General features: G+C 40.3%; 1 protein-coding gene across 2 annotated transcripts; it reads left to right on the top strand.

The window, feature by feature from the left end:
* Positions 1–571: 571 nt before the first annotated feature.
* myo9b (myosin IXb) lies at positions 572–27,843 on the top strand. Of its 2 annotated transcripts, XM_018677853.2 has the most exons (41): positions 572–1,039; positions 1,385–2,221; positions 8,746–8,840; positions 9,042–9,104; positions 9,349–9,448; positions 10,472–10,572; positions 12,108–12,231; positions 12,486–12,575; positions 12,753–12,869; positions 13,143–13,277; positions 14,148–14,269; positions 14,954–15,095; positions 15,417–15,606; positions 15,843–15,918; positions 16,147–16,239; positions 16,354–16,393; positions 16,503–16,625; positions 16,885–16,965; positions 17,068–17,178; positions 17,297–17,419; positions 17,753–17,902; positions 18,107–18,252; positions 18,891–19,250; positions 19,423–19,504; positions 19,737–19,934; positions 21,206–21,312; positions 21,432–21,511; positions 21,937–22,121; positions 22,854–22,961; positions 23,080–23,247; positions 23,335–23,376; positions 23,472–23,583; positions 23,694–23,767; positions 23,866–24,058; positions 24,314–24,442; positions 24,645–24,750; positions 24,847–24,978; positions 25,088–25,211; positions 25,492–25,592; positions 25,670–25,794; positions 26,713–27,843. In XM_018677853.2, the coding sequence occupies exons 2-41, from the start codon at positions 1,445–1,447 to the stop codon at positions 26,988–26,990; spliced, it is 5,703 nt and encodes a 1,900-aa protein (XP_018533369.1). In that variant the 5' UTR covers positions 572–1,039; positions 1,385–1,444; the 3' UTR covers positions 26,991–27,843. The 2 variants fall into 2 exon arrangements, with proteins under 2 accessions (XP_018533369.1, XP_018533370.1); XM_018677854.2 differs by lacking the exon at positions 19,737–19,934 and having other exon boundaries at positions 574–1,039.
* The last annotated feature ends 149 nt before the right edge of the window (positions 27,844–27,992 follow it).

Genomic DNA, 27,992 nt, shown 5'->3' on the forward strand with positions numbered 1-27,992 from the left:
ACCAACTCTGTGACCATGTTGTGTTTAATATTTTATTTTTGTGATGTTTATTATTTGTTTGTTGTATTAATCAACAAGACAGAGAAAATTCCTGCAATAAAGTTTCATTCTATTTCTATTTCTTTGCATCTCTTTGTGGTCATTTTGTGTTTCAGTGGTTGTTTTATGTAACTTCATAATCATGATGTGTCTCATTGTGTTCAGTTTTTGTCTCTTATTCATTTTGTGCATTTTGGTAGTTATTTTTTGTTTCTTTAGGGTCATTTTTTGTCCGTCTACGGTCATTTTGTGTCTTTTGTGGTCAGTTTCCCATCAGTTTGTGGTTATTTCACATCTCTCTCAAGGGGCCGTGCTGTAATCCGTCCATGACAACTTCCCCCATGTGATAATCTAAGTGTAATAATGTGCTGTGCTGTTGGTTGTAATACCCTAAATGTCCAGCAGGGGGTGCTCACAGCTCACCCAGTAATAACGAAAGAGGTCAATTAAATTATTGACTCGTATCGCTCTCTATTAACTTCTGTGAAATGTCAAAGAGTCACCTTCTCTCTCACTCCGTTACATCGTCCTGTGCAGTGTTTTTTCTCAGCAGTTTTATCTCCTGTTAGCTACAGGGTGACATCTTTCAGCTCAGTGAAGAGAAAACCATCACTGTGTTTCCACTTCGTCGACGTGTGTGTGTGTGTGTAAGTGTGTGTGCGTGCGTGGAGAAATCTAGGAAGTAACGTTAGCCCAACTTTTTCGACCGGGACAACGAGGAGGAGACGTTAATCCTCAATATCTCACAGAAACTTTGATTTATTGGCGCAATAATGACGCCGAACTGCTGGGAAATCAGTTTTTCATAATTTAAAACGGCGTGTTAGAAGTTTCTTGGTTCACCTTTTCTGGGAAGCTCAGGTGAAGAAAGTTTTTTTTTCCTGAGGTCGTGTGATTGGGAGTTCGTTGACGCCAAGACGCAAGAAATCCCGTGTTTTCTCTTCGCTGTTTGGGAGTTTATCGGCTTTTAAAGATGAAATAATTGAGTTTTCCTCGGAAGGTGAGCCCCCTTTTTTGACTTTTTAGTCCAGTTTGATGCTTGGTACCGTGTGACATTTCACCTGGGCGGGTGTGTATGGGGGATTTCTTACGGTGACAAAGGGAAATGTGTATTATCGTTGATAAAATAGGTATTTGAATGTGAGTGGAAATTAGGGAAACAAAGAGGGGTGTGTTTTCATGCTTTTTTACACCAAATAAAGCTGCATTTTACTGTGAAAAAGAACATTGAAAGTGTCAAGTTAGGTCATACTCGGATTTACTCGTGCTTTTAATTTATTTTTACTGTTTTTCTTTCATTTTAAACTGTCACCTGGTCACATTGTGTGTGTGTGTGTTTCGACAGTGGATGCTGCCAGAGAGTTGGGGCAGTGAGTTATGCTGAAGCCTACCTCTGTCTATCAGAATGAGCACTACAGGTGGGGCCAGGCCCCCTGAGCAGGATGTAGAGGCCAGAGTTGTGCAGATCTACCCCAGGGTGCCCCAGGACACGGCAGCCTACTGTCCCCTGCAGGTCAGCACTGGGGACACGGTGAGGTCGGTCATCAACAATGCTGTGATCACCCTGGGGCTGGACTCCAGCAAGAAGTACAGCCTGCTGGAGGTCAGGAATAGCAGAGGAGAGGAGAGGCTGCTGGAGGCCAGCGACTGCCCCCTGGAGCTAGTCCTGCTGTGGCCGCCAGAGGCACAGAGATGGCACCCTCAGAGCCAGGGGTACCACTTCATTCTGCAGGAGCAAGCCAACGATGGAGACAACCAAGAAGCAAGCAACACAGAGGATTATGACGACCTCTGCAACCTCGAAACTGTGACAGAGGAAAGCATCCTGGAGGCTTTACGTCAACGCTTCTACAAGTTGAAAATCTACACCTATGCCAGCAACATCCTCATTGCCATCAATCCCAATAAGTTCCTACCTGTTTACTACAACCCCAAGTACGTCAAGATGTACGAGAACCAGCCACTGGGCAAACTGAACCCTCATATATTTGCAGCAGCAGACGTGGCCTTCCGCACCATGCTGAACAGGCAGGTTAACCAGTGTATTGTTATATCTGGTGAGAGTGGATCGGGGAAGACGGAGAGCTGCAGTTATCTCATCCACTGCCTGACTGCGCTCAGCCAGAAGACGTACTCCAGCGGGCTGGAACGGATTATCCTCGGGGCAGGACCTGTGCTAGCGGTGAGTGACCATGGGAGGTGAAGGCCACCACCTCCTGAACCCACTGACACCCACATCTGTTGTAGCAGCCCACCTTGTTAACTTCACTAAGGTCAATAAGACTGAGAAGAGAGTCTGTCTCTTTTGTAGTTTCTCAACATCTGAATCAGACATCAAACATACAGACTCATCACTGTTTTCAAATTAAACATCCAGGCTAAAAACAGTAAATCAACATAAAATGAATCAACACCAGTTCTGATTATCAGTCAGTGATGAAGCCTTTAGCAAAATAGTCAAACATTTTCTGCTTCCAGGTTCTCAAATGTTAGGATTTCTTCCTTAATATCAATGCAAATAGAATATATTTAGAGTTTTAAGACTGCTGGTTGGACATAACAAGTTATTTGAAGATGCTGGGATCGCTCTGGGAAATCTAGAAACAATATCTAGGCCCTCTCCAGCTGTAAACCCTCAAAACTAAAGCTTCTACTAATGATTAGATTCATTGTCAGTTAATCTGACAGTTATGTTTCTTGATTAATCTAGTGATTTGTCGCAAAATAGTGCAAAACTCTCAACACCAGAGCTAAAGATGACATACAGTGCAGGTCTCAGAGTTTTTTTTACCCCCTGTATGTGTTGTTTTTTCCCCAAACAACAGTCCAAAACCAAAAGATTTTTGGTTTACTCTGATGTAACATAGAAAAGAGAAATCTGCACCTTAGACAGGCTGGAAACTCAGAATATTTGATATTTTAATCGGTTGCAGATACATTTCATTCATTGTGGCTCTAATTTGGATAAATCATCATTTAACTCATTTATTCAGTAAAATACTGAACATTTTGTGGCTCCAGTTTCTGAAATGTGACTATTTAATATTATAGCAAATTAAATATTTTTTATTGCTTCGAGGCTGTTGGGTGGACAATCCACTGCTGACTCTGTGAAATCCTGACAGGTAGTTGTTGCTAATTTCTGACACAGTCTAAACAATAAATACAAAAACTAACAACTAATGATGATTAATTGAAAAAACATACTTTGAATTTTGAACCACTAAAAGCATATTGGCCTGGCTCTTTATTTTTTCTTGAATGAAAAACATATTCAGAGTATTTTTAGCCATAAACCATCCAAATTCTCTTTATCTTTCACCCCACTAGAAACTATCGTTTGTGTGCTGGTGGTTTAAGAAAGAAAGAGAGAGATTATTTTGCCACATTGTGAACCAACACTCTGCCAACCTGACATCAAATAATCATGATGATGACTTTGCTGATCACTGCACTGATGTGGGTTTTTTCTTCTTATTTTGTGGCTAAATTCAACTTCAGCTGCCTACCCCATACACCGTCTCATCTCACTTTCTCTTTTTAGACATGCTAATAATAAACAGTATAAATACAGAATACAAATACAGAAACCGCTGCCTTTATACAGGAACTGTGAAGCAGAACCATGTGTTTTTCACTTCCTGCATTAAAAACATCAGCATAATCGATAAAAAGACACAAAAAATCAGTAGCATCTGCACCGTAAAGGTTTCAGTAGCTGTATATTTCTGCAACAAATGAAAGAAGATCATAAAGGGTCATAAACATTTACCAGTCTGACTGAGAAGGATACAAACCTGTGCAGACCACGCTGATCGTTAATGATCTGTAATAAATTCAAATATCAGCTTTTGCATAGTTTGTTTTACCTCGTTTTACTCACATTTGGGATTTTCCTCAAATCAAAAAGCAGCAAAGAGCAAAACTGCATCTGTCAAGTCAGATTTCACACCTCTTTTTTTTCTTTTTAACCACATAACTTCAGTTTCACTCTCAAACATTTACGTTAAATTGTATCTCTGTTGTTTCTGCGGCTGTCACAGTAGCATTTTGCTACAGTAGCTCTCTGACAGTAACAGGACGCCACATTTGCCCACATTTCCCTCTTTCATCTCTGCTTTCTGTTTCAGTCATCTGTTGAATTACACAACACATTTATATGAAACTGATGTGAAACTAGGCCAACTGCTGTTTTTAGGGAAATACCCACCTCCTTGGAACTTATCAAAGACTGTTTTATAGGAAAAAAAAGACACTTTTAGTCTATTTAATGTTTAATGTCAGGGCCTGAGATCAGATCAGCAAGTGGGAGGTTAGGCATTAGTATGTTTCTTCATTTGAAATAATGTACTCTGAAACAAAATAACTTGTTTCATATTCATTTTTGAAGGCGCTGCTTCACTTTTCACCATTTAAAACAGCTCTAGTGATCAGAGCAGTAGTTGTGGAGACCTGTTGTACAAGTACATTCTCTCTCTATCTATCTATCCATCAATAGACCAACTAACCTTTTACACGATGGATCCTAGCCCTCTTGTTACCGATCACACCCCCACAATCCCAAAGGGGCCAGCCTTTCATTGGACAGTGACTAAATATGGATTCCTCCTCCCTCCCTCTCTCTTTCGGAACAAGTCCAACAAGTTTTTTCCTTGAAATAAGCAACAGCTTAAGTATTTTTCCTGCTAAATGATCCCACAATGATCGTCTTGTTTTCTTCGTTTCTACTTAAAGGCAGAGATTTGACTTGAAGAGAGGGAATGGTTTTTTTGTCTTGGTGTGATTTCTTTCTTTCTTTTTTTACAGATAAAATAGGGAACAGGTTTACTGAAGATGCATCAGCAGTTAGCCTCAGGTTTAACCAGAGGAAGTTACACACAAGTGTTTGCACTAAACCTGAATATCAATAGAGGTCAATCCGAGGCCTGTTTCCACGATTGCTACAGTAGTATAATGTGGATCTGTTGTTGTGTTAATCTGTAGTTGGTGGGGGTTTCATGGTTCTGTTGTTTGGCTTCTTTTATTCGTTTTGGGTTTTCCATTGCATTTATGAGTCACACCCAGTGATGCTGTTTTTATCTCGAACTCAAAAAAGTGTGACATCTTTCCTCCTAACTTTGCATTAAACGTTATCTCGCTCAACATCAGTTTGTGATGGAAACTTCAGGTGATTTTGATCTCTCTGACTCATGCATTCAGAGGCTATTTAAAAATGTAAGTAATTAAGAAGTCAGAATTATATTGCAAGTTGTTTCCTTTTAAAACCAGGAAAAAAATATCTCCAGTTAATCGCTAGCAAGTGACACCACCGTGTTATGTGTGGCAGTTACCTGACTGACTGACTGACTGACTGACTGAATGGTGGTTGCTGGAGGTTTGTGTTGGGTGTTGGTGATCAGGAAGCTGAGCTCTTTGGCTCCACAGGGGGAATGTACAGGGCGTTGTCTTTGAGGGAACACCAGAGAGAGAGAGGAGAAACAGGAACGTGTTGGAACAGGCTCAGCCAGGTCTGCTGGCAAACTCACAAAACAAAGCATAAATCACCTCCTCTCTCTCTCTCTCTCTCTCTGGTTTTATATCCTATTCTCATAAATACACTCTTTCGCTCCCTCTTCTCCCTTTGTTCAGCTGTATTTCTAGTCTGCATTTCACATATTCATCCCCACCTACCCCACATATTCCACCAGGAAATGCAGCTTTGTTTTGTCTAAGTTTGTAGGACACAACTGGTGTGCAGCCATCAGTATCCCATAATCCTTTGTACATCATTTGCATGAGTCATTTTATTTTATTTGTGTTCAGGAGATCCTTGGTAACTCACAACATCAGGAAATGCCACATTATCACATCATTCTGGAGGCCTGGGGTCACCCCCACAAGGTCTTGCAAGATAAATATGAAGGATCACAAGATTATTAATGGGAAAGGACAGCAGAGGAAACATGTCTACAGAACTGTACTTTCTTGTGCCTGGTTAAAACGTGTAGTCAAATGCAGCTACTGCTGATGGGTCACAAGCAGACAGTGCCAAAGAGTCACAAGACAAAAAGTTTGTGAAACACCAAATTTGATGAATGAAAGAGTCACAGCAGGATGTGAAATACAAAAGAGGATGTTCGCTATGAACTCTTTGTTCGTGTCAGCCGTCTGACTTTGTTGTAGACGTTACAAATGAATGGATGTTACAAAGATCAGGACTGAATGTAACAATGACTTTTATTACAGTTAATTTATGGAGAAGTCACTCAGTTCATTATTTCAGATATGGTAAATGGACTGCACTTATATAGTGCTTTTCTAGTCATGTCTGCCATTCAAAGTGCGTTACACAACATCCCACATTGACACACACACTCACACATACTGATGACAGAGCCCAAGGACTCTTTGACATGCAGACTGGATGATTCTGGGATTGAACCACTGACCTTCAGATTAATGGACGAACTGCTGTCCCCTCCTGAGGCACAGCCACCCCGAATATACAGAATATCTGGCTGCAAATATCACAGTTTAGAACCTGGAATCTGAGAATTTTTGATAATTCAGTTTTCAAAACAAATAATTTGCCAGTTGTCCATTACCTATGTCATCTAACACCTTATCCTCCAGTATTTCCTACTTTGATGGTAGGTTGTTTTTTTTAAGGCTCATTTCTGGTGATAAACTTGTGAATTTTTGCCTTTATGAGTGATCTGCACATCTGCCTGAATGCATTATTTGTGGTTCTGTAAAGGAGGAGCAGCAAGTTCTGAGTCTGTACATCCTCTGAAGGATCCTCCTGTATAATCATATCCTTCAGAGGATGGGACCTCTAAACTAGGGCACGGCAAACACCTGTTTCTCCCTCTCCACCACAAACCATATTTACTTTTTTTCTGCACATTCCTTTCATTTTTGTCCTGCTGCATCTAGTTCCTTTAGATAACTTTGATCGATCTGGTTGAAAATAAAAGCCAGGCATGTTTAAATAATCCCCTCATCTCAGTGTATTTATAAAGGTTCACTGGGTAGGAACATTCCAGCCATACCTGCCATCGTGTGATCGGTACAGTGTGCAGGTTTGTCTCACTGTCTGCATAGGCATTACTCTGGCATGTTAGGACACTACCCCTCAGCATAGCTCACACAGGACTGAAGCACAAGGACACCTTTCAGAGGTGGACACAGTCTCAGTTTGGATGTGGTTTTTCCTTTGAGAAAGGTTAGAAGCTGATCCCGAGTCAACAGGAGTTAATAAGCACTCATAATCCTGCATGTGTCATTTTTACCCATTACCTTTGCCTGGGTGGAGTCTGTTGTGTTATTGATAGTGAACCTTAGATACTGTTTCCACTTTGTCACACAATAACAATCCAGGCAACGCTTCTTCTGCAAGAGCTCCAGCTAGTGATTATCTTCATTATTTCATCTTTTGTCAAAGAACGACAGTTAAGGTTCTTGATCTAAAATAATAGAGCTGAAATGATTAGCTGATAAATGGATTCGTTGATTGATTAATTTCTAATTTTGTCACCTCTGGCTGCAGTTTCTCCAGTAGAAAGATTCCTCTCTTCTGGTTTTTTTTAAATTGTGAACTGAATATCTTTGGGTGTTTCCAGCTTAATCAGTTAACTTAGAAAACAATCAGCAGATTTATTATTAATGAGAATAATTATTAGTTGCAGCTCTACACATAAGAAACAGAAATAAAGGAGATGTGGGAACCAGCTAATGTTTGTCATTTGACTTGATAAATAACTCAATAATGAGTCATCTATTAAGCTAGTGGTTAATTCTGTTGTGGTTGACTAAACAACTCATAGTTCCTTCTCAGCATCTGGTGCATTTCCTGTTTATGTAATGTTGATAGTGAAGCAAAAGAGTAGTTTTGTACAAATGATGCTTAATTGATCCTCCTGCACTGAAACATAATTTTCACTGAGATACTAGGCAGAAAAAAAGAGCGATCAGGTCACCACTGTTAGCAGAGCAGCTACTAAAGAAGGAACTGTACCTTTAGTGACAGTGAAAGAAATTTAATATTCAGCTCCACTGTGTTTATTCTTTGACAAATGAACAAAAGGCTGCTAAATGAAGCTTCTATTTTCAGTGCTTGTGACCATTTAATCATGTGCATGATAGATGCAAGTCTCTTGGTTTGACTGCATTGCTGATTTAAACACTGAGAATGCATAGCAGTCATTGAAGCTAAGCCAGTTGAAATACGATGAAGTGGTGCAGGTGAACTTGCGGGAAATACTGTAAAAAGGCGGTTAAATTGTTACTTCTTGTCAATGTTAATGTCTCCTAGCAGCTTCAACATATGCAAAAAAATAAGAATCACATCCAAAAATAGTTATATTTTCAGCTTTATGCTAATGTATCTTCATTTTTCTTACAACATCTTGATATTTCCTGCTGTCCTTCTGCTTACTGTTTTATCTCATTTGTCATGTTTTGTTGCAGACTACACTCATTAGAATGATGCAATACGACATTATAACCAAATAAGTCCAGAGTTAGACCAACTTGATCTTTGCTGTTACATAAGATTGCTCATGGAAACCATGCCCTGCCATCCACAAAACCAGACTGATTTATTCGAAAGCTCCTCCATGCAGCAAACATCTGCAGTGTCTGGGTGCCAGTGTCTGTGACAAACATGCCCTACAAATTTGTCTGTTTATTTTAGTGAAAACTTATGTTCCCCTGTGTTTCAAACAGGCCTTTGGCAACGCTAAGACAGCAGAGAATAACAACTCCAGTCGCTTTGGGAAGTTCATCCAGCTCAACTACCTGGAGAGTGGTGTCATCCGAGGGTGAGGCACCTTGTTTTATTTTTCTCACTGGCCTTCTGTCGTCCTTCAGTGAATCTTTTGCAGCTATCGTTTATCTCGGTTGATGTATTTGTTTAGTTTCATGGTTAATTTATCTTCTCATGTTATAATTGGACAACGCTGGCAAACTCACCAAAGCGTTACAGGTTTTGTTGACATTCTCCTTTTGCGTTTCTCTTGCAGGGCAGTTATTGAGAAGTACCTACTAGAAAAGTGCCGCCTGGTGTCCAGAGATAAGAGAGAGAGGTACTGTAAAGACTCTAAACATTTTTATCAACATTCTGGCCGTGGAAATAAATCTTGCTTTCGTCAGGTTATATCTGCACCCTGATCTGTAGTAAAGGGCATTACAAGCACATCACACTCAAAACACAAAAGACACCGATATAGGTCTCTGTGCAGTGACATGTTGAGTAAACAACAGCGCTGAGATTAAACCTGCACGAGCCCTAACAGCCTGTATCTGCTCTCTGTGGCCTCTGACCTGCAGGAACTACCATGTGTTCTACTATCTGCTGGTGGGAGCGTCCAAAGACGAGCAGGAGGAGTTTCATCTGTTAAAGACTCAAGATTATCTCTACCTCAAGCAGGTACCTTTGATCAATCCTCTTTACAGCGACGAGGACAGGGAAGACAAAATGTCTCAATGTTGATTGATGTTATAAAACGGGGAAAACCAGTGGTAGATATTTTATAGAAAGAGAGCTGTAATATCTTGAAACTCAAAAGCATGTCGAAGCCTTCTCTGTGTAGTGAATAAACAGACACTCATATAAAACTGTAAAAGTGCACTTACACTAGCCTTACAGTGCACCTGTTTTCCTTCAAAGTCATTTTATTATATTGGAAATTTAAGAACATGTCGACCTCTGACATGTTTATTAAGGTTTCAATGAACATATTGACACTTTTATTCATTTAGTCCTATTTGCTTTTTGTCTTTTGAAAAGTTTTTTGCTCTTCTGGTTGGTCTCTTATCTGGTTTCTATTGTGTTTTAATTTATTGTAACAATGCAACATGGACTTACTTCCAGTAATTCCCTCCATCATATTCCAGTTAAGCATCTGTTGTTGCCATTTTTAGTTTTTAGTAGCTTTTCATTGTTTATGGATGCATTCCAGCTGCAGGCATGAGTCATGGGTGTAATTTGCTTCATTCACACACTACACAGTATATAAAGGGTTTGCTGAGGTCCTGCATTTTTTGCTGTCAGTGTTAGTGAATTAAATTTATAGGTTTTTTTGTGTATCCCAAATAATGCAGAGTGACTCAGCAGCAAAACTGCCACCTGCTGTTGTCCGCTTTGGAAACTGAATTACAGGTGTCAATACAGCCTGGGAAACGTAAAATAATCAAGTCATGTCAGTGTATTTATAGAGCACACTTGAGACAACAAGTACAATCAGCATAAAAGTCAAAAAAAGAACATGAAATATCAACAAATACTGAGAAATTGTATTGGATAAATTTATACAAACACAAAAGAGCTTTTCCCCATGTTATTGATTATATGTGTATGGTTTAGTCATTGTTATCTGTTACCATGCACACACCTCTGTGGCTTAATATTTACCCCCTGTCTCTCTCCACATCCTCTCTGATTACTCTGCAGCAAGAGTTCCATATAGACGATGCAGAGAAACTTGGGAAGGAGTACACGAGGCTCCATCAAGCTATGGAGATGGTCGGCTTCCTGGCCTCCACCAAGAAACAGTATGTATGGTTTTGATGAGGAAAAACACAACTGAAATGTTGCAGGCTGGTGTCCAGCTAGTTGGATTGTTCGTCGAAGTGCTAGTATAACAAATGTTACTCACAAATGTCCAGTATTTAAACCAAAAGTCTTTGCAAATAATAAATAGTTCTCTGCCAGGCATGTGGTATTTGTCAGGAGGGACACAACATGCCAGAGGGTTTAGACTGACTCAAGAGTGAGTATTACTACAGTATGACTCCTTTACTCCGTCCTCTGAAAGGGTGAAGAAAGCTAAAAATTACAGTCTTTATGCTGACTTTGCACAGGTCTCAGTCAGCTCTATCAATCTAAAAACAGCGCAGACAGGTGAAGTAGTGTGCAATTTAAACTGAGCAGTGTCGAAGAGTTTCTGCTCGCTTTACGAATTTAAGTAACAGGTCAGAGCTTGTCACATGAAGCAGGAGAAAAATGCAGCAAGCATGTCAGCAAGTGCCTGACAGCCTGGGGAAACAGTGCGCACATAAAAGAGCTTGGAGCATAGTTTGTAACCTGTTCAGCTTGGTTCCCCTGGTGAATAACCAGCTCTGAAGCTGTAAATGTTACTGTGAATGAGTCTGAGGAGAAAAGAGAATAAAGTCAAACAAACTATGATCAACAAAGTAAAATAATTATTTCATACATTCATCAGCAAACACCTGTAGTGCCGTCACAGAGATCCAGTGCAGAACTGGTTGTGCACAAGTAAAGTGCATAAGAATGGGTTAAATAAAGTGACTCAGTGACTCTTGACCTGCATGTACATCTTGTTTTTACAGTTTGTTGCCAGTTGTAGCTAATGAGACTAATAGATAACGCTGATATCAACTATCCACCAGTTACAGCCTCTACAGTACTAGATGTGCTCGCTCAAGGTAAACATTGATTGTTTACATCAACACAGAAGTGTTCAGTGAACCATACACTGTTGTTAGGTGGCAACAAATGCTTTTTCACATCAGCTGCGGGTTATTACTGAGATACTGATGAACTAGAATGAACAAAAACTAAACATAAACGAGGTATGAACGAGATACAAAAGATACAAAAATCCGTGTACAGTGTATATGAGTGTGAGAGGAGTTGTTAGTCGCTAAGAAATAAAGTCAGAGCATGTTTAACTGGAGGCAAACTGTAAATATGAAACAAGTCACTCAGGTTTGTTGTTGAAATAATTAACACTGTGCTTTTGAAAAGCACAGTATATATACTTTAGGCAGAAATGCTTTATTATGTCAGTGTCTTGTCCCGGTCTACTCCACTGCTGTGGTTACCAAACACATATAAATACTTACACACAGAATCAGTGATGAAAAAGTTCACAGTCACAAGCACTGCAGTCAGCTCTCCACACCACCTACATTATTCTTTAACTGAGGACCTACAGTATGGCTGCCAGGTGTGTTATGCCACCTATAGGCCACTTATGCTATCTGTGTGTGTGTGTGTGTGTGTGTGTGTGTGTGTGTGTGTGTGTGTGTGTGTTTTTTTTTAAATTTTTTTTTCTACCATGCAGCATATTCTCCATCCTCTCTGCCATTCTCCTTCTGGGTAATGTGACGTACACAGTCTCAGAGGACTCTCAGACCCTGGAGGTCGGACCTGCTGAGGTCTTGTCCACACTGTCTGAACTGCTCAAGGTGTGTTTCTAAAGCATGTAAACATAGACTGTGAAATCGTCATCTGAATTTATTACCATCCTCCCTCAGGGAGCAGACACGCCCCTAAAGATGAACTGTGTCATCATTACACCTAAAATACTTTTCTGTATTGTTTACAAACGAACATGTTTCACCCTGGTCTGTTTCTAATACAGGTGTTGTTAGTGATTTCTTGCAGATTGATCATGTATTATATTATTATAGAACTGTCTCAACATTTTTTTGATTTGTAGGTGAAAAGGGAGGTGCTGGTGAAGGCTTTGACCCAGAGGAGAGTGGTGACTGCCAAAGGCACCGTAGTTTCACAGTACACAGAACAGAAGGTGTGGAATTTGAATTTAGTGTTAGGGTTTCCTCCTTAAGTTTAACTATTCCATATAATGATTCGGTCAAATCATCGTCAAATTGTTTCATTAAACTTCAAACTCAGTTGAGAAAATTGTGTTTGTTATTGTGATCTTATGTTTGTTTTTTGATTTGCTTTGTTTCTCTGAATTCAGGCCCCCAAAGTGCGGGACTCCATGGCCAAGTCTTTATACAGTGCTCTGTTTGACTGGATCATCCTTCACATCAACCATGCAATGCTGAACAGACGAGACATGGAGGAGTCAGTCTCTGTAAGTCACTAATAAGTAAAAAAAAAAAAATATATATATATATATATATATATATAAAATAAGGCTGCATGCTTTTGATTTTAAATTTATTTCTCTGGCTGGAAAAAAGTTTTAAGGCACTGAAAAAGAAAATATGAAATGTCTGAGCAAGATACACTCTAGGTTTGGTTGCACTGTGCAGCTGCAACGTCGCTAATTAAATACCTTAGTATTACATTGGCTTTTGTGTATTTGTATGTATGAACTGTACCACTTTCTGTTTTGTTTTTATAGTGTTTGTCGATCGGCGTCTTGGACATGTTTGGATTCGAGAACCTTCAAACAAACAGTTTTGAGCAGCTGTGCATCAACTACACCAACGAGAAACTGCAGTATTACATCAACCAGAACATCTTCAAGCTCGTGCAAGTGGGTCTATTCACAGATAATTTCAGTTTCATTTTTAATCACATTTGTATGGACATGACATGGATGGGACTTTTTATTTATCCTCAGTCCCAGCAATCCCTGGAAAATCCCACAATATCAGAAATTATATCAACAAAATTCACTTCCATGGTCTTACAGGCAGATATACTGCAGTGTCTTACATCATAAAGTCAGCTGCTGTTTTCCTTTAAAGGAATAATACGCAGGAGAGAGCGGTTGTCGTTTGTAAACACACAATTCAGTGTTGGCCCCTCCTCTCCTGCTCAATGAGTAAGATAGAGAGCAGCAGCAGGCAGGGTAGCTAGTGAGTGAATGAAGAGTGGGAGCGGCGTTGGAGTACAAAGGAGTGAATCAGAGAAATAAAACGTTATTTTCTTTTTGTTTCACAGCAGTTACATTCTTAAGCACATATAAACATGCCCACACCTTCACACACCACTTGCACAGCTCTGCAGGAAGGTGCCACACAGCTGGTTTCTGAATGAATGCAGCCGAAGTTCAGCTCCTCCTCCAGCTCTGACACCAACACAGAGAGATGAAGACAGCGATTTAACCTGACGTGCTGAACACAGCAACAAGAAAATAATAAAATGCAGACAGAGGGCAGGGTCTCTGCAGATAAATACACCGCCACAGACTTCTAGTAGATCATTCGTGATGATTGAGAGGGATTATTTTTATGTGAATCTAGAAAATCCTGCACATTATACTTTTAAGTCTTGAAAATTCTTAGTGTTTTTAGTTGTTTGGTTTTTTTCCTTCATTATTTTCAGGGTATGTTTTTGTGTCTTTGGCTGTTATTAACCTGACTAACCTGATCATGTAATTTTGATTTTAAAATGATCGCAGGAGGATTATGTGTCAGAGGGCATCACTTGGCAGAACATCGACCACGCTGACAACAGCGGCTGCATTCAGCTGATGAGCGAGAAAACAGTCGGACTCTTTGACCTGCTGGACGAGGAGAGCGAGTATGTGAACCTCATCTGGAACATTTCTCGCATTAAACATTTGATGGTTATGTTACATTGGTTAAAGAAATCAAGGCATTTGTAGAGAACATTTAAATACGATGTAGTAGCAGATTGGTCAGTCTGGCTCAAACACCTTTAACAAGGGGAAGAATTATGGTAACTGTATTAAATAGAATCTATTAATACGCCATCCTCCACATTATGATATGACTAATACATTAATAAACATTAAGATGTGCTTGTAACTACATTATTGTGTGTTATAGACTGTGTTAAAATAATAGTTTTCCAGGCAAATTGCAAAAAAAGGTTGAGACAGTTGAAATCTACTGTTGAAATTATTTCCCGTGATGACGATATGACTTAGTAAGAAGTACTGAGTGATAATCTAAAGAATAGTATCAAATGCAACTCTTGAATGTTATTTTTCTGTAAAAAGGCTTCAAATTTACCAAATCTGCATAACAAAACTACTGTAATATCAACATGTCACCACTTTATTGATCTGTGAAAGCTAATAACCAGTCAATTTTGAATTATTCTCCACTTCTCTAGTTTGTCAGTATGTTAATTGAACAGTATAGAAGTTTCTATTGCTGTTCACATGCTCTTCTTTGAGTCAGTCTCATTTTGAAGATGTTGAAATGGATATTTTGTCCCTTTTTCTCTGTATTTCTTCAGCCTCCCTGAGACCACAGATGAAACCCTGTTGGACAAGCTGAAGCAGCAGCATCAGGACAACCCACTCTTTGTACCATCTTCAAATGCAGAGCCGACTTTTGCCATCCGACACTTTGCTGGGAGTGTTGAATATCACATCAAGGTGGAGTATTGTTCCCGCACTGCAGTCGTCCATATTCGACAGTGTAAATTACAATTTCCCCAGCTATGTTTGATATTCAGTGAATGTACTTTCCATCATTCCACTGTCTGAAAGTGTTGATCTGTTGTGACCTTGTTAGATAAACCAGTGTGGGAAAAAACTGATAAATCTATGTGAACTAAGTGAATGATTAATGCTGGTTCCTCCCCTGAGAAGACTTTGGATGTACTGTGAAGTTCATCAATGTAATGAAGCTCCACAGATTCAAGAGCAGGATTAAGAATATACAGCACATTAATCATGATTGTTGTTGTTTTTCAGGACTTCAGAGAGAAAAACACAGAGCACATGCGTCCTGAGGTTGTATCTCTTCTTCGGAGCAGTCAGCGAGCGTTCCTGCAGAGCCTGGTTGCATCCAGTCCACAGGCGCTGTTCAGATGGGGCGTCCTGAGAGCCACTATTCGCATCCTCTCAGTATTCAAACACAAGGCACGCCAGCGGGCAGAGCGGAGTAGGTAGCCTTAGTTGGCAATAGAGCCACAACCATCAGCTAAATAACTCATCAGTCCTAAACACATTGACTTGACTGTGGATCTGTTTTTGCAGGACGAGCTGGCTACAGCTTATTTGGAAGTAAAATGTTTGTTTTGCTGACTTTCTCTGAATGAATCAGTCAGCCTCTACACATCAACATTTTTTCTTTTTTCCTCTTCTGAGCAATGTTCTGATGTTGTATTGTCACCACAGTGGCTGCCAGACGAAGCTCCCGCAAATCCCTCAAAGAGATGAAACAGCGCAGCAGTACTGTGGACCGACTCTCCAGGTAAATAACCTACACTGGATTCCTTCACTCAAAACAACCATAACACAGTCACAAATGTTATTGGAGATGATAACTAGTAAGGCTTTAAAGTCTGTCAGTGGAGTGAGAGGCTCTAAAGTGGGTTGGAGAGGTGCATTGTACCGGAGGAAACAATAGTGGATTACAGTTAATGAACACCTGTTCGAACTTACCTTCTGCTGACAATGTTAAAATCCTCCTCATTTACAGCACCAGCTTGACTCTGGATTTCTCCTTTGATCGCTCTGATGAACATCCTCTTGATGTATTTGAAGACATCTTTGCCAGTTATGAAATGAGAAAGTAAGTGGGCCATGTGCCTTTAGTTTAACCTGATTTTGATATGTTAAGCTTCTGCTTTCCACTTTCCAGAGCTGTTTGTTGTATGGAGACTCATTTTGTCTATATTTCCTGCAGGAAGAGTAGAGGCGGCCGACAGAAGCAGCTCATTCCAAAGGTACTTTGTTAGTAAAGGGTTGCAGTTTTGATCATTTGCGATTCTAAAAGCAGCACTTAAAATCAGATGTTAACTCTTAGATGTATCTCAATTATGTTTTATCAAACAGAACCTCATGGATATGCGCTCACTCCAACATATTCTTGGTCTCACTGCCCATGACCGAACCAGCAAATCCATCTTCCACCCTCACCTGAAAATGAAGCCTCCTACTGTTAGCACTCAGTTTCAGGTCTGTCTGACTTTCTGTGTAACTTTGCTGACTATTATTGGCCTATTTCATGATGTCCAACTTGAATCATACAGTATGTGCTAAAGGAAGTGTCATCCCAAAGTGAGGAATCCACCATGTAACCAAATTGATGCTCACTTTTATCAGCTGATTCTTCACAAGTGAAGTCCCAACTATACATTTTATGGTATAAAAATAAATAAATAAATGCAGTTTTTTAATGACTAAAATTCAAAAATGTGCCTGATGTATCACACAGGCTTCGCTCAGAAAGCTGATGGAGACAATTGGAAAAGCTGAGCCTTTCTTCATTTTCTGTGTCCGCTCCAACGCTGAAAAGGTAACGTCATGTATGAATCTGTAACATCATCCTGAAAAATGAAAGTCCTACATGTCAGACTAGTTGACACAGTTCATCACTGGGGAAATGATGTTTTTGCAGAAGGAGATGCACTTTGATGATGAACTTGTGCTACAGCAAATCAGGTACACGAACATGCTGCGGATAGTTCACATCCAGAAGTCTGGCTACAGCGCCAGATACACATTTATGGTAAGATTATTACTGTGTAAGGAATTTACAAGGAAGGAATGACAACTACCACTGCTGAGTATGTTAATGAGAACAAAGTTCATTTGCGTTTCTGATATTTTCTTTCTCTTGATAACAGGAATTTGTTGACAAGTTCAGGATTTTGCTCCCAAAAGGAGCAACAGCTACTCCTGAGCACATAACGGCACTGTTTGAGAAGATGGAGCTGAATAAGTCCGCCTACCAAATAGGAAAAACCAAGGTTAATCATATCATTAGTGTTTTATTATGACCATAATAACTCACCAAGGTCCTGTGTACTACAGTGGACAGAGGATAGAAGTGGTGTTGCACTGAATGAGTGTTTCTGTCATGGGTTTTGGATTTAAATTATCCACAAATTATGTGACATGCAGGAATTATGTGAACATTAAAATGTCTCTTAAGGTCAGCTGCTTTATTGTCTGTCATGAATCAGAGAGCACTGCCACTTACTAAAAACAGGACATGGCAGATTTCATGCTTTACATAAAGTTGTAAGGATTGTGCTTTGATCTCTCCTCATGCTTTGTCTGCCTCTCTTTCATCTATTCAGGTGTTCCTCAAGGAAAAAGAGAGGCAGCTGCTTCAAGACACTCTTAACAAAGAGGTGATGCGTCACATCATCATACTGCAGCGCTGGTTCCGTGCCTGTCTGATAAGAATGCACTTTCTGCAAAAGAGAGATGCCACAATGATAATACAGGTACAGTTGGTATCAAAACATGCTGTAGAATAAAAAATATACTTTCAGAAATATCCTCATTGGGGCTGTAGGCAATAAAAAATACTCCCATCATCACAGACCAGAGACTACTCACTCTCAGAGTGAAAGTCGGATAAACTGACCACAAACAAATAGAAGGCATGACAGCAGACTGAGGTTAACAGAGGATTTCTGTTGTTTCAGAGGAGCTGGCGTGAGTTTTACGAGAATCAAAACCGAGCTGCCACAGTGATTCAGACAGCCTGGAGGAGTTCCCTGAAGAAGTCAAAGCAGAAATGTGAGAACAAGGACGATGAGAAGACACCTGGAGCCCGGCTTGGACGGGACAGGTATACACACACTGTAGATTGGTGATTTTTTTAGAAGAGAAGCCAACACATACCCTGTATTATAGCGGGTTCCACCATCTGAACATTTAAAGTGTTACTGTGTCAATGTGCAATATGTGCGTACACTGTCCACACAACCTGACAGACATGTCACATGACGCTGCATTTATAATCACAGTTTGACTGAGGAAGAAGTTACATTTTAAGACAGAGAAGCAATGGGTCTTTGCAACCTGCATAAAGGGCCCTTTACTCATTACACTGACTGTATAGATTTCAAGTCACTATTTAGACTGATATTGCACTCCACACTCTCAGTACCACATTTTGCAGTGAATGTTGTGTTCAGGCAGATGTGTGCAACAGGTAGAATATTATTCAGAGACAAGGTTATAAGCCAGTAAATGTTTTTTAAACATTTTTAATGAGGATCCCTGAAATTCGCTTATAAAAGGGTTTTGTCCAAGTGATGAGCTATAATGGGTTCATATCGGTTCAGGTTTTATCCAGGGTCACTTTACTGTTTGTGCATTTCAGGTAAAGTTAGTATCAAAATAGATAATAAACCATTACCATTTAGCATATTATGGATGCAGCTGCTGTGATGCCAATCTAATGTGATGATTCTTACATCACAGCTTCACAAAAGGAGAGTTAAGGAGGCAGCATAAAGTGGAGCTCAGCCCCAACAGGAATCCGCAGCTCGACCCAGTCAATGGCCAGTCGACACAGAGGGACCGGAGCAGGGAGAAACAAGAGGGTAGAGGGTCCCCTCCTCCTCTCAATAGACCCCTCTCCCTCCCTCTGGACACTAAAGTTAGCGCTGACGATCGCTCCCCCAGCCCCAACGGGAGCAGCTCACTTCAGCGCTACAAAGATATGGGGGGCATTAAGGAGAAGGCCGAGAAGTGGAAGGAAAGACAGAACGAGGGCGAACCCACAGATGAGTCAAGTCCAGAAGTACGCCGGCGAAGAGACAACAGGAAAGCTGAATTTAAGTAAGTTTGTATTTCAACAGCATGTATTTCTATTTTCCTGTCTATTATGTCTATCTCATGATAAGATAGTAACATTGCTATAACTTCTTAAAACGTACCAGTAATTGCAAAATGTCTTATCTTAGTCCCACAACAATTTACGGTTCTGCTCTTATTTCCCTCTGCAAAACAGCCGCAAAGGGAAGTCCATGTCTGTTGATGAACTGTCCAGGATCAGCTCATCGGGCTCTGATAGCTCACCTTCTACCAATGAGGTAACCTTTGTCCTTGTGTTGTTACATAATCCAAAACAGTGTGTCTGCATCTTCAACTAGAACAACTTCATATTTGTCCTTCACAACAAGAGATGTTGGATTTTGCTTTTCAAAGTGCCACGTGTACTATAATCTTATGTTAAGATGAAAAATCCATGAATGGAGACTTCTTATACATGAGTCAAAGAGGGCCTCTCAGTCTGTTCCTCATCACATTTCCTGGCCCAATCAGGTCAGGGTGCGCTTCCGCAAGCAGCCCAAACGCAAGCGGCGCTTAGCCTACGCCCGCAGCGGTTTGATGATTAACTTTGGGGGCTCCAAGGAGAGCGAGTACTGGAGCTTTCCGCTGCCTCCCATCAGCCCCCACGTATCCAGCATGAAGAGCTCGACCAGTAGCATGGATGTCCGGGCCCTACATTCCCAGGTCGAGGTACTGACCAAGGGGAGGTTTTTGACCCACAGTGACTCTCCTCTGCATGCAGGCCTTGCATGTGTTTGTCCCAAATGGACTGAAGGTTGCATTGTTGTGGAACTTCACATTTCCTCCTCTGTAGTCCAGGACAATAAAAAATGAGCTGTTGCTTCCAAACAGAAAGGAAATATGACAGCCTATTTCCACAGCTCATTTTCTGATCTTTTATTGTCTCTTTGCCCAGATGATTAGTCTTACTGCAGAATATGGTAAATTGCTTGTACGTCGGTTTGTTTTTGGTTATTTTAAAGTCAAGACAAGGACTTGATCATTTCAAAAATTCGAGGTTATTGCCTCATTTATGTTCAAACATTAACCATACGGAAATTATTATTTAAGTGATGTGAATAATTTTGAGCATGTGCACAGTCTTTTGATCTCATAAGTCGTGGCGACTCGTTACTCATGTATGTCCTTTTTTTAAGCATACATAGTAACTTGTATTGATCTTGAACTACATGGAATCATATATACAGTTCAGTTAATGAACCAGTGTTCACCAGGTGATGGCAGAAATCATTACACATTACACATGATTTGAACATCACTAGAAATGACTGGTGCGACTGATGTTTGTGGCGCCCTCTGCTGACATTGGCGGATTGCGATTATTTATTTTATTTATTTATTTAGTTAATATTTTTATGTTGCACTGAACGTGCCAGGTGCTTTTTTTACGCAAAATGTTATTTCATTTTATGTTCCTACATAAAAATGAATCTGAGAATATTGTTAATTACTAAAATTACTATTAAAAAACTGTACTATTAGTGTACAGAGCTAATAATGAATGTATAAACATGAGAAATATGAATTTGTATTTTTTAAACTCACTAACCTGTTTGGGAAAATAATACATGTAGAGAGGGTAGTAACGTTAGGTTATTAAAATATGGACTAATTTTGCTCACACTAATCAACACAAAAAGGTCAAAGTCGAGATGACAGTAAGAGAGAGTGCAGCTTTGCATGATAAATAAAAATGGTGAAGGACTTCCACTATGGTGCTAATATTTTATGATGTTTATGGAGGTCTGGTTTGGTGGCGGCGGAACTGTGGGAATCCTTTTGGAAGAGACAGGTGTGGTTGCTGCAGGGGAATGTGGTGGGGAAAGAGGACTACCTGTGTCACTTGGGATATTTGGTTTTCCTGGGAAAATTGTGTTTCTAGATTTTCACAAATGTTACACTGCGCCTTAAAACATGTTCATGTTTTAATACTGTTGCAGGTACCAGCAGAACCTGATGGGTCGAGGTTCAGCCTTCCGCCCAAGACCAGCAACGAGGACTCAGGACATCAGGAGTCTAACCAATCACAACTCACAACGCCTGAGAGGTAAAATGCTTCACTCTGTAAATTATTCTGGGTGTTGAGCTTTCAGAACCAAACTTTTTGTTATTAGCATTTCTGAATATAACAGTATGTGGAGTTTACACTAAGTGTCTCTTCTACAGGGTTTGGTTTCTCAGCAGATTCCTGAGGAAACGGGCTCCCAAATCTTCCCCGAGCAATGACTCTCCAACAGATAAATCCGGTAACCAAAAGAATGTATTTACTTGTATAGTGCAGATATTTTAAATACAAACAAACTATGTGATTTAAATAGGCTGTAGCAGGAAGGACTGTGAGTAGAATAAACAACATGTCAATGATTTGAAGGCAGATTTACAGGAAAGAGGAAAAAGGGAAGCAGTGGCAGCTTTCTCTATGTAAATGTAGTTTTTCATGATGTTGATGCTTGTTTACTGGTTTACCAACCTATAGTATATATCAGTGATATACACATTTCTTCTGTTTACTGCCATCTGGAGGTTATTTGCTTATCAACAACTACTGTCAAACTGTGTCATCATGATGTGTGTCTGTTTTATGGATTTGTCCGAGTACATCAGCAGTAGATACAGTGTTTAAACCTGTGATTTTCACGTCAGATTAATAATGCCATCTCACCCTCTACAGTCACCTTGCCAAGGTATACTCCACATCCCTACCACACATCAAACCAAAGCAGCGGGAGGGCCAATCGAAACCCCACCATTCGTATCAGCCGGGCCACACGAGCAATTGAGTGGAACGCGTCACTGGACCGAGAGATCACAGACCCCAAGGAGCTACGAAACCTGGATGAGTTCCTTGGAAATCAGGTGAGATCACCACCTGAGGAGGTGAAAGAGAACAAAGACATATGGTTGTTGCATGGTTGCAGACAATGGAGATTTGATGGTCGTCATATAACAGTCTAAAAAAACATGTTTGAGGGACACCCTGGTGGTCATGAGGCTTTAAAGCACTGACCATTATCTGCAGACAACCCCTCTCTGAGTCCAACCTTTGTTGCATCTTGTTCTTCATCTCTCACTCCATCATTTCCTGTCTCTGTCAAATCTTTACCAAAGTCATAAAAACACCCCCCAGAAAAACATGTTAAAAATGACACTTTACCACCAGGGATTACTGACAACAGTGTCAAGCAAAGTGACATCTTGAAATAAAGGTGCAACTGGGAGAAACTTCACTGTCAGAGAAAATTTAGAAAAAGGGAAATTTGAAATAAAAACTCCTCGAAAATGAATTCCAATTTAATATTTTTTCATTTGAGTTTATAATTTATTGTATTTCACAAGTCATTGCCTCATTCAGTTTATACAGCTTCACTGCAGATTCACATGATTTGTTATTTCATAATGTGCTACTCATGTATGTGGATATTTATTTTTGTTAGTATTATTATTATTATTATTATTATTATTGCTCCAACTCAGATATATTTCTGTTTTGGGAAATAATTCAACCCAGCTTTACAAGGTAGACCGTAAATATTTTTGGATAAATCCTGTCATTCCTCATATTCATACTTTCCTCACCTGTGTCTTCAGGTGAATGAGCTGCGATCAAGAATAAAAGAGCTGTCGCCAACAGAGAGTGTCTTCCTCACAGCCACCATGCAGTTCAGAGAGACCATCAAAAGCATGTACTCGGTCCAGGTGAGTCAGTGTCTTTCTCCCTATGAGTAAGTAATAAAAGCTTCATCTAATAGAGGAAAAGGGGACGAGTTCTTTTCTGACTAACTGTACTTTTCATGGGCCGCTTTGTGACTAACAGAAACCCCAGATCGCCTATAAAGATCTGATGAAAGGCTACCAAAACAAAGTGAGCACACTAGCGGGGCCCAAGAAGTCAGAAGTGTCACTGGTGGTCAACCTGTTCCAGTCTGTGCTGGACGGCTTCATCAGGGGCGAAATGAAACGAATGGAGTCTGAGCCATCCAAGGTAGATTCAAGAATTTCAGTCACCACTTTGAGAGTATAAACTCTGTCACTTGACTCACCCATATATCTCCCTTCTGGTTTCTCTCAGGCTACTAAGACGACAAAGAAGAGGAGGAAAAAGGAAAAATGTGTACGTTTAATATTTCAACGTGCATTATTAAGTTTCCTCGTTATGAGTTTAGGTAAATAATCCCTGTGTATTGTCTGTACATCCTGTGTTTACAGCTTGATAGTCCTCTGGATCACCTGTTCAGCACATACCAGGTGACCATTATGCAGTCATGTGACTTGTGTGGCTCCTACATATGGGGAATGGAGAAAGCCTACATGTGCAGTGGTGAGTTCAAAGAGCTGTGAGAACACAAAATATAATGGCATTTAAAAACATACAAGAGGTTTACAGTTGAATTGAACTCTTTCTTTTTTTCCTTCTGTTTTTCATTTAAGCTTGCAAGTTAATATGTCACAAGAAATGCTTGAACAAAATCATCACAGACTGCTCAACACGGTGTGCCAGGAAGGTAGGAACAGACAGTTTTATGTCTGCGAACATCAGTTTCTCAAGACTTCCTGTCCATAAATCACTTGTGTTTACTCCTTTTGTCTTTCCATGTGATAGGACGACAGTTTACCGGGCTCCCTTCACTTCGGGGTTCAGGTGTGTGCCCTCACCAATAAAACCACCCCCGTGCCCAAGGTGGTGGAGTTGTTGCTGATGCACGTGGAGATAAATGGCCTCTACACTGAGGGCATTTACCGCAAGTCGGGCTCAACTTGTCGAGCAAGGGAGCTCCACCAGATTCTGGAGACCAGTAAGTTCAAATTTCAAAATTATGTCTGAGGAATCCAACAAATCCAGTCGGCTACAGTCAACTTAGAAAGATTTGTGTGATTCGCAATTTAGTTTAAAGGAATTATTAAAACGTTACTTCTATTTTTATGATGATTAAATTCTTTTTTCACATCCTTTGTAGACTGAAAAATAATTTCAAATACTAATGAAATAACGTTCATTGGTTTGTTGAACCACTGTTGTTTAACCTGTGTGTTTTGTCTTGTGATATCAGATCCAGAGGCAGCATGTTTAGACAATTACCCCATCCACACCATCACTGGTCTGGTCAAACGATGGCTCCGAGAACTGCCTGACCCCCTCATGACCTTTTCCCTCTACAGTGACTTTCTGCATGCTGCGGGTGTGTAAATATTGATAGTATTGTAAACCCCAAAGGGTTCAGTTAGCATGTAGGCCCGTGTTGTACATTTGCACAAGTACATTTCTATTAGATTAGGTTTTTTAATAATGTTAATTTAATCTGCTTCTTTAATTTGTTGTAAAAATGCCTGATATGGATGACAAGTTGTTATTATTTTTGACCTCGTTTTCCTCGCCCTCAGAGCTGCCAGAGAAAGCTGAGAGAATAAGGGCTGTGTACCAAAAGGTTGATGAACTTCCACCTTCTAATTACAACACATTAGAGCGGCTCATCTTTCACCTTGTCAGGTAGGAATGTTTTTTGTGTGTGTGTCTGTGTGTGTGTGTGTGTGTGTCTGTGTGTGAGAAAAGTCCTGTGAGGTCTTGACCTGTGTGTCTTTTTAGGGTTGCAAAGGAAGAAGATCACAATAAGATGTCAGCGAGCTCTCTTGCTATTGTGTTTGCCCCCTGCATCCTGCGCTCTCCTGATTCTGATGACCCGTTCCTTGGCATGAAGGACGTGGCTAAGACTACAATGTGAGTCGTCATATTACACATTCACAAAACTCTCCACAGTCTTCCAGAAGATATTTACTGTCTGTTATAAGAGATGGATATCATTCATCTGTGACTCTGTTGTCTGCAGGTGTGTGGAGACCCTGATCACTGAGCAGTTAAGACGGTACAGCGAGAAGATGCAGAATATCCAAGAGCTGGAATATGCAGAGGCTCTGGCTGTCAATCAGCTCAAACTGAAGAGGCAAAACACGGTGAGAGGACACTATAAGGCCAGTTCTTTAATTATAGGTTTCTCTGGAATATTGCAAAGATGCATAATGGATCAAGACAGCACAGATCAGAAAAAGTACAGTACACCTACTCACTGGCTTTCCTGATGACACCACACAAGTCAGTGTGGTTAGTGTGGTCAGTTACTCTGAATGAGCGTAGCTATACAGATAGAAAGTAGCTCATTTCTGGAATAAAATTCATGTGATTTGCATCCAGTGTCTTCATTCAGCAGCTTACACTGCTCTGATTTTTGTGCAGGTTGTTGAAACGCCTTCAGAGCTGGATGTTCCACAGGAAATACAACCTGACGACACAGAGAAGACTCTGATTGAAAGGATCAAGTCCATTAAGCAAGAAAAGTGAGTTAAATTTACTGTGCCCAGTGCATTACAAAGACACGAGTTTCAATAATAACATCTTGTGTTGTTACTTTCAGGGTGGACTTGGCCTGCAGGTTACCTGATCTGGAGCAGGAGCACTCTGACAACGATAACCTGGACTCCTCGTCGTCGATGAGCACAGAGAGTCTGGATGAGCGCATGAGGAGCCTGGACTCGGAAGGTCAGTAGGGAGGTAAGGTATTTTCACCTTCCTCTGGGTTTAAGGAAAAGAATGTCTGAAACAAAAAAAATGCACAGTGTGTTGCTGGACCACATCTGATGGGAAAAGTGTCTATACCTGCTCGTAATGGCCACACTAGGGCAGAAAGCCAGCCAACCTGCAGAGCTCCTGTGCCTTTCATGTGTCCTAGTAGTCTCAAAATGATGACTCATATGAGTGAAGATAAGGGCCTGTGCTTTCTGTGTCACCAAAATGACAGGTGTGTGAAGAATGATAAACGGAAGCTTAGAGAAGTTCAAACCCTGCCTTGCTCTCACAATTCTCCAAAACTGTCCCCAAAAAAAAAAAAAAAAAAAGTGGCCGTGATTGTGAGGTTATCTCAAATTCTCATTTTTCATTCGTCACTGTTATTTCACTTATGTATAAACCAGTGCAGCACTATTAATCCTTCCAGGAAAATTTTTCCAAACGACTGCACTGTTATCATCATATTTGAAATGACTATCACATCTCGAGTCCCTCTATGATGGCCAGCTTTTTGCTCCACCATCGAGCATGGCCTTCCAGAACAGCTATAAACACTTTTGCCTCCAGGCGAGGTTGGAGGACAGGTCTAAAAAATCCAAAGGCACTTTGTTTGGAGCATAGTGAAGCCCTGAGAAAGTTGTCACAAAAGAGTAAATGTTTGGCCACTCTGCAACCCTACAGACTCCTCATTAGAATAACTGGCTTCATTCAGTTTCTTTTGTTTTCTGTTTCCATAAATAAGCAACATGGTCAAACCATTACAGGAACTTGTGGTTGACTCTGTGTGTGTGTGTGTGTGTGTGTGTGTGTGTGTGTGTGTGTGTGTGTGTTGTGCGCGCAATACAAAGCTCATACCAAACATGTTGTCAAATCTGATTTCACTGCTACTAGGAAAGGTGACCATGCGATTGAAAACCCAGAATCCTGACTGCCCACACAAACCCTCCGACCTGGCGCAGAGAGTCAGGAGTCTGATGGCTCAGACAGATGATGAACAGAGAGAGTTCACATCAGGACAAAATACAGATATTACTCAACCCATGTGTTTCCTGCCCAGCCCAGACAACCCCTCCTCAACCAACAAGCCCCAGGTCACCAGCGAGACTTTCAACGGGAGGTTTGACGACCTGGACATCCCCTACATAGATGAGGACGAGGATCTAACTTGAACGCAACACCACAAGTTGTAATGATTTGAATATTGTGTTAATAGAGGACATGTTGTGTCAAAAAGAACTGTGCACTTTGTTTTAAAGACTTTTCCATTTGTCAATGCTGCTATGGAAACGGAGTGCTTTGAGAATTTATATGTATGTAACAGGGAAATTATACAGACTGTTCCTAAAGAGGTTTGTTTTTATAACAGACCTGAAGAAGACCCAAAAGCAATGAGTACTCACACTATATCTCTGTGTCTTATTTTGTGTGATTTTAAACATATTTCAGAATTGTACGGTACATGTTTTAGAAAAGATAAAAAATGGTATTCATTTCTGTGAAGTAGTGTGTCATCTTTATACAAAAATAGGGCATCTTGATGAGGAGCAATTTAGGATACAAGTACCTCCTTACCCACTAATGGACAATATTCTGAGCTTGACAACTATGGTACTAATGGGAATTTTATGTGGTTTGCAGGAAAAAAAAAGTTTTGTATGTGTTCTGAAAAGTTCTTCCATTGTACATAGTGTGATTCTTCATTGTACAGAATGTGATGTTACATATTGGGCTGTCACTAGACAGTTGTGTTTTTCAGCTTTCCCTTATCCTGCCGTGACTGACCACTGATTCACTGATGTACCTGTAAAGGAAATGGTCATGATGCTGCCTGTTAAGACTGACTGAAAATATTTCCCTCTGTCACTTTTCTTGTCACTGCAAGTTGCAGTTTCACCAAGTAAATTTTTTGTCTATGCATGCATGCCTGTACATTTTATAAGGGTGAGGAATTTATGTATATTGTGGTGGACATTGTCTGATTTTGACTTTTGTCACCTTGCCATTAAAACACTTTTAAGCAAATGTACTAAATCAACAGAATAATTCATTGGAATGAATTCTGTAACTAAGATGGATGTAGGTTGCTGTACTGTTGAACTGCATGGAGTTATGTTGACAGGTGCTCCTGTTATTTTGTTCACTCCATTAAAATTAATGAGGCTAAACAACAG

This window comes from Lates calcarifer, linkage group LG4 (genome assembly GCF_001640805.2).
Source record: "Lates calcarifer isolate ASB-BC8 linkage group LG4, TLL_Latcal_v3, whole genome shotgun sequence".
NCBI classification, from domain to species: domain Eukaryota; kingdom Metazoa; phylum Chordata; class Actinopteri; family Centropomidae; genus Lates; species Lates calcarifer.

What these genes read in the sequence shown, in the direction of transcription:
- myo9b (XM_018677853.2), top strand. Translation starts at nt 1,445, where the DNA reads ATGAGCACTACAGGTGGGGCCAGGCCCCCTGAGCAGGATGTAGAGGCC. An exon ending in ACCAAATAGGAAAAACCAAG is followed by an intron (nt 17,420 to 17,752) that starts GTTAATCATATC and finishes TCATCTATTCAG; the next exon opens with GTGTTCCTCAAGGAAAAAGA. An exon ending in GACGTGGCTAAGACTACAAT is followed by an intron (nt 24,979 to 25,087) that starts GTGAGTCGTCAT and finishes TGTTGTCTGCAG; the next exon opens with GTGTGTGGAGACCCTGATCA.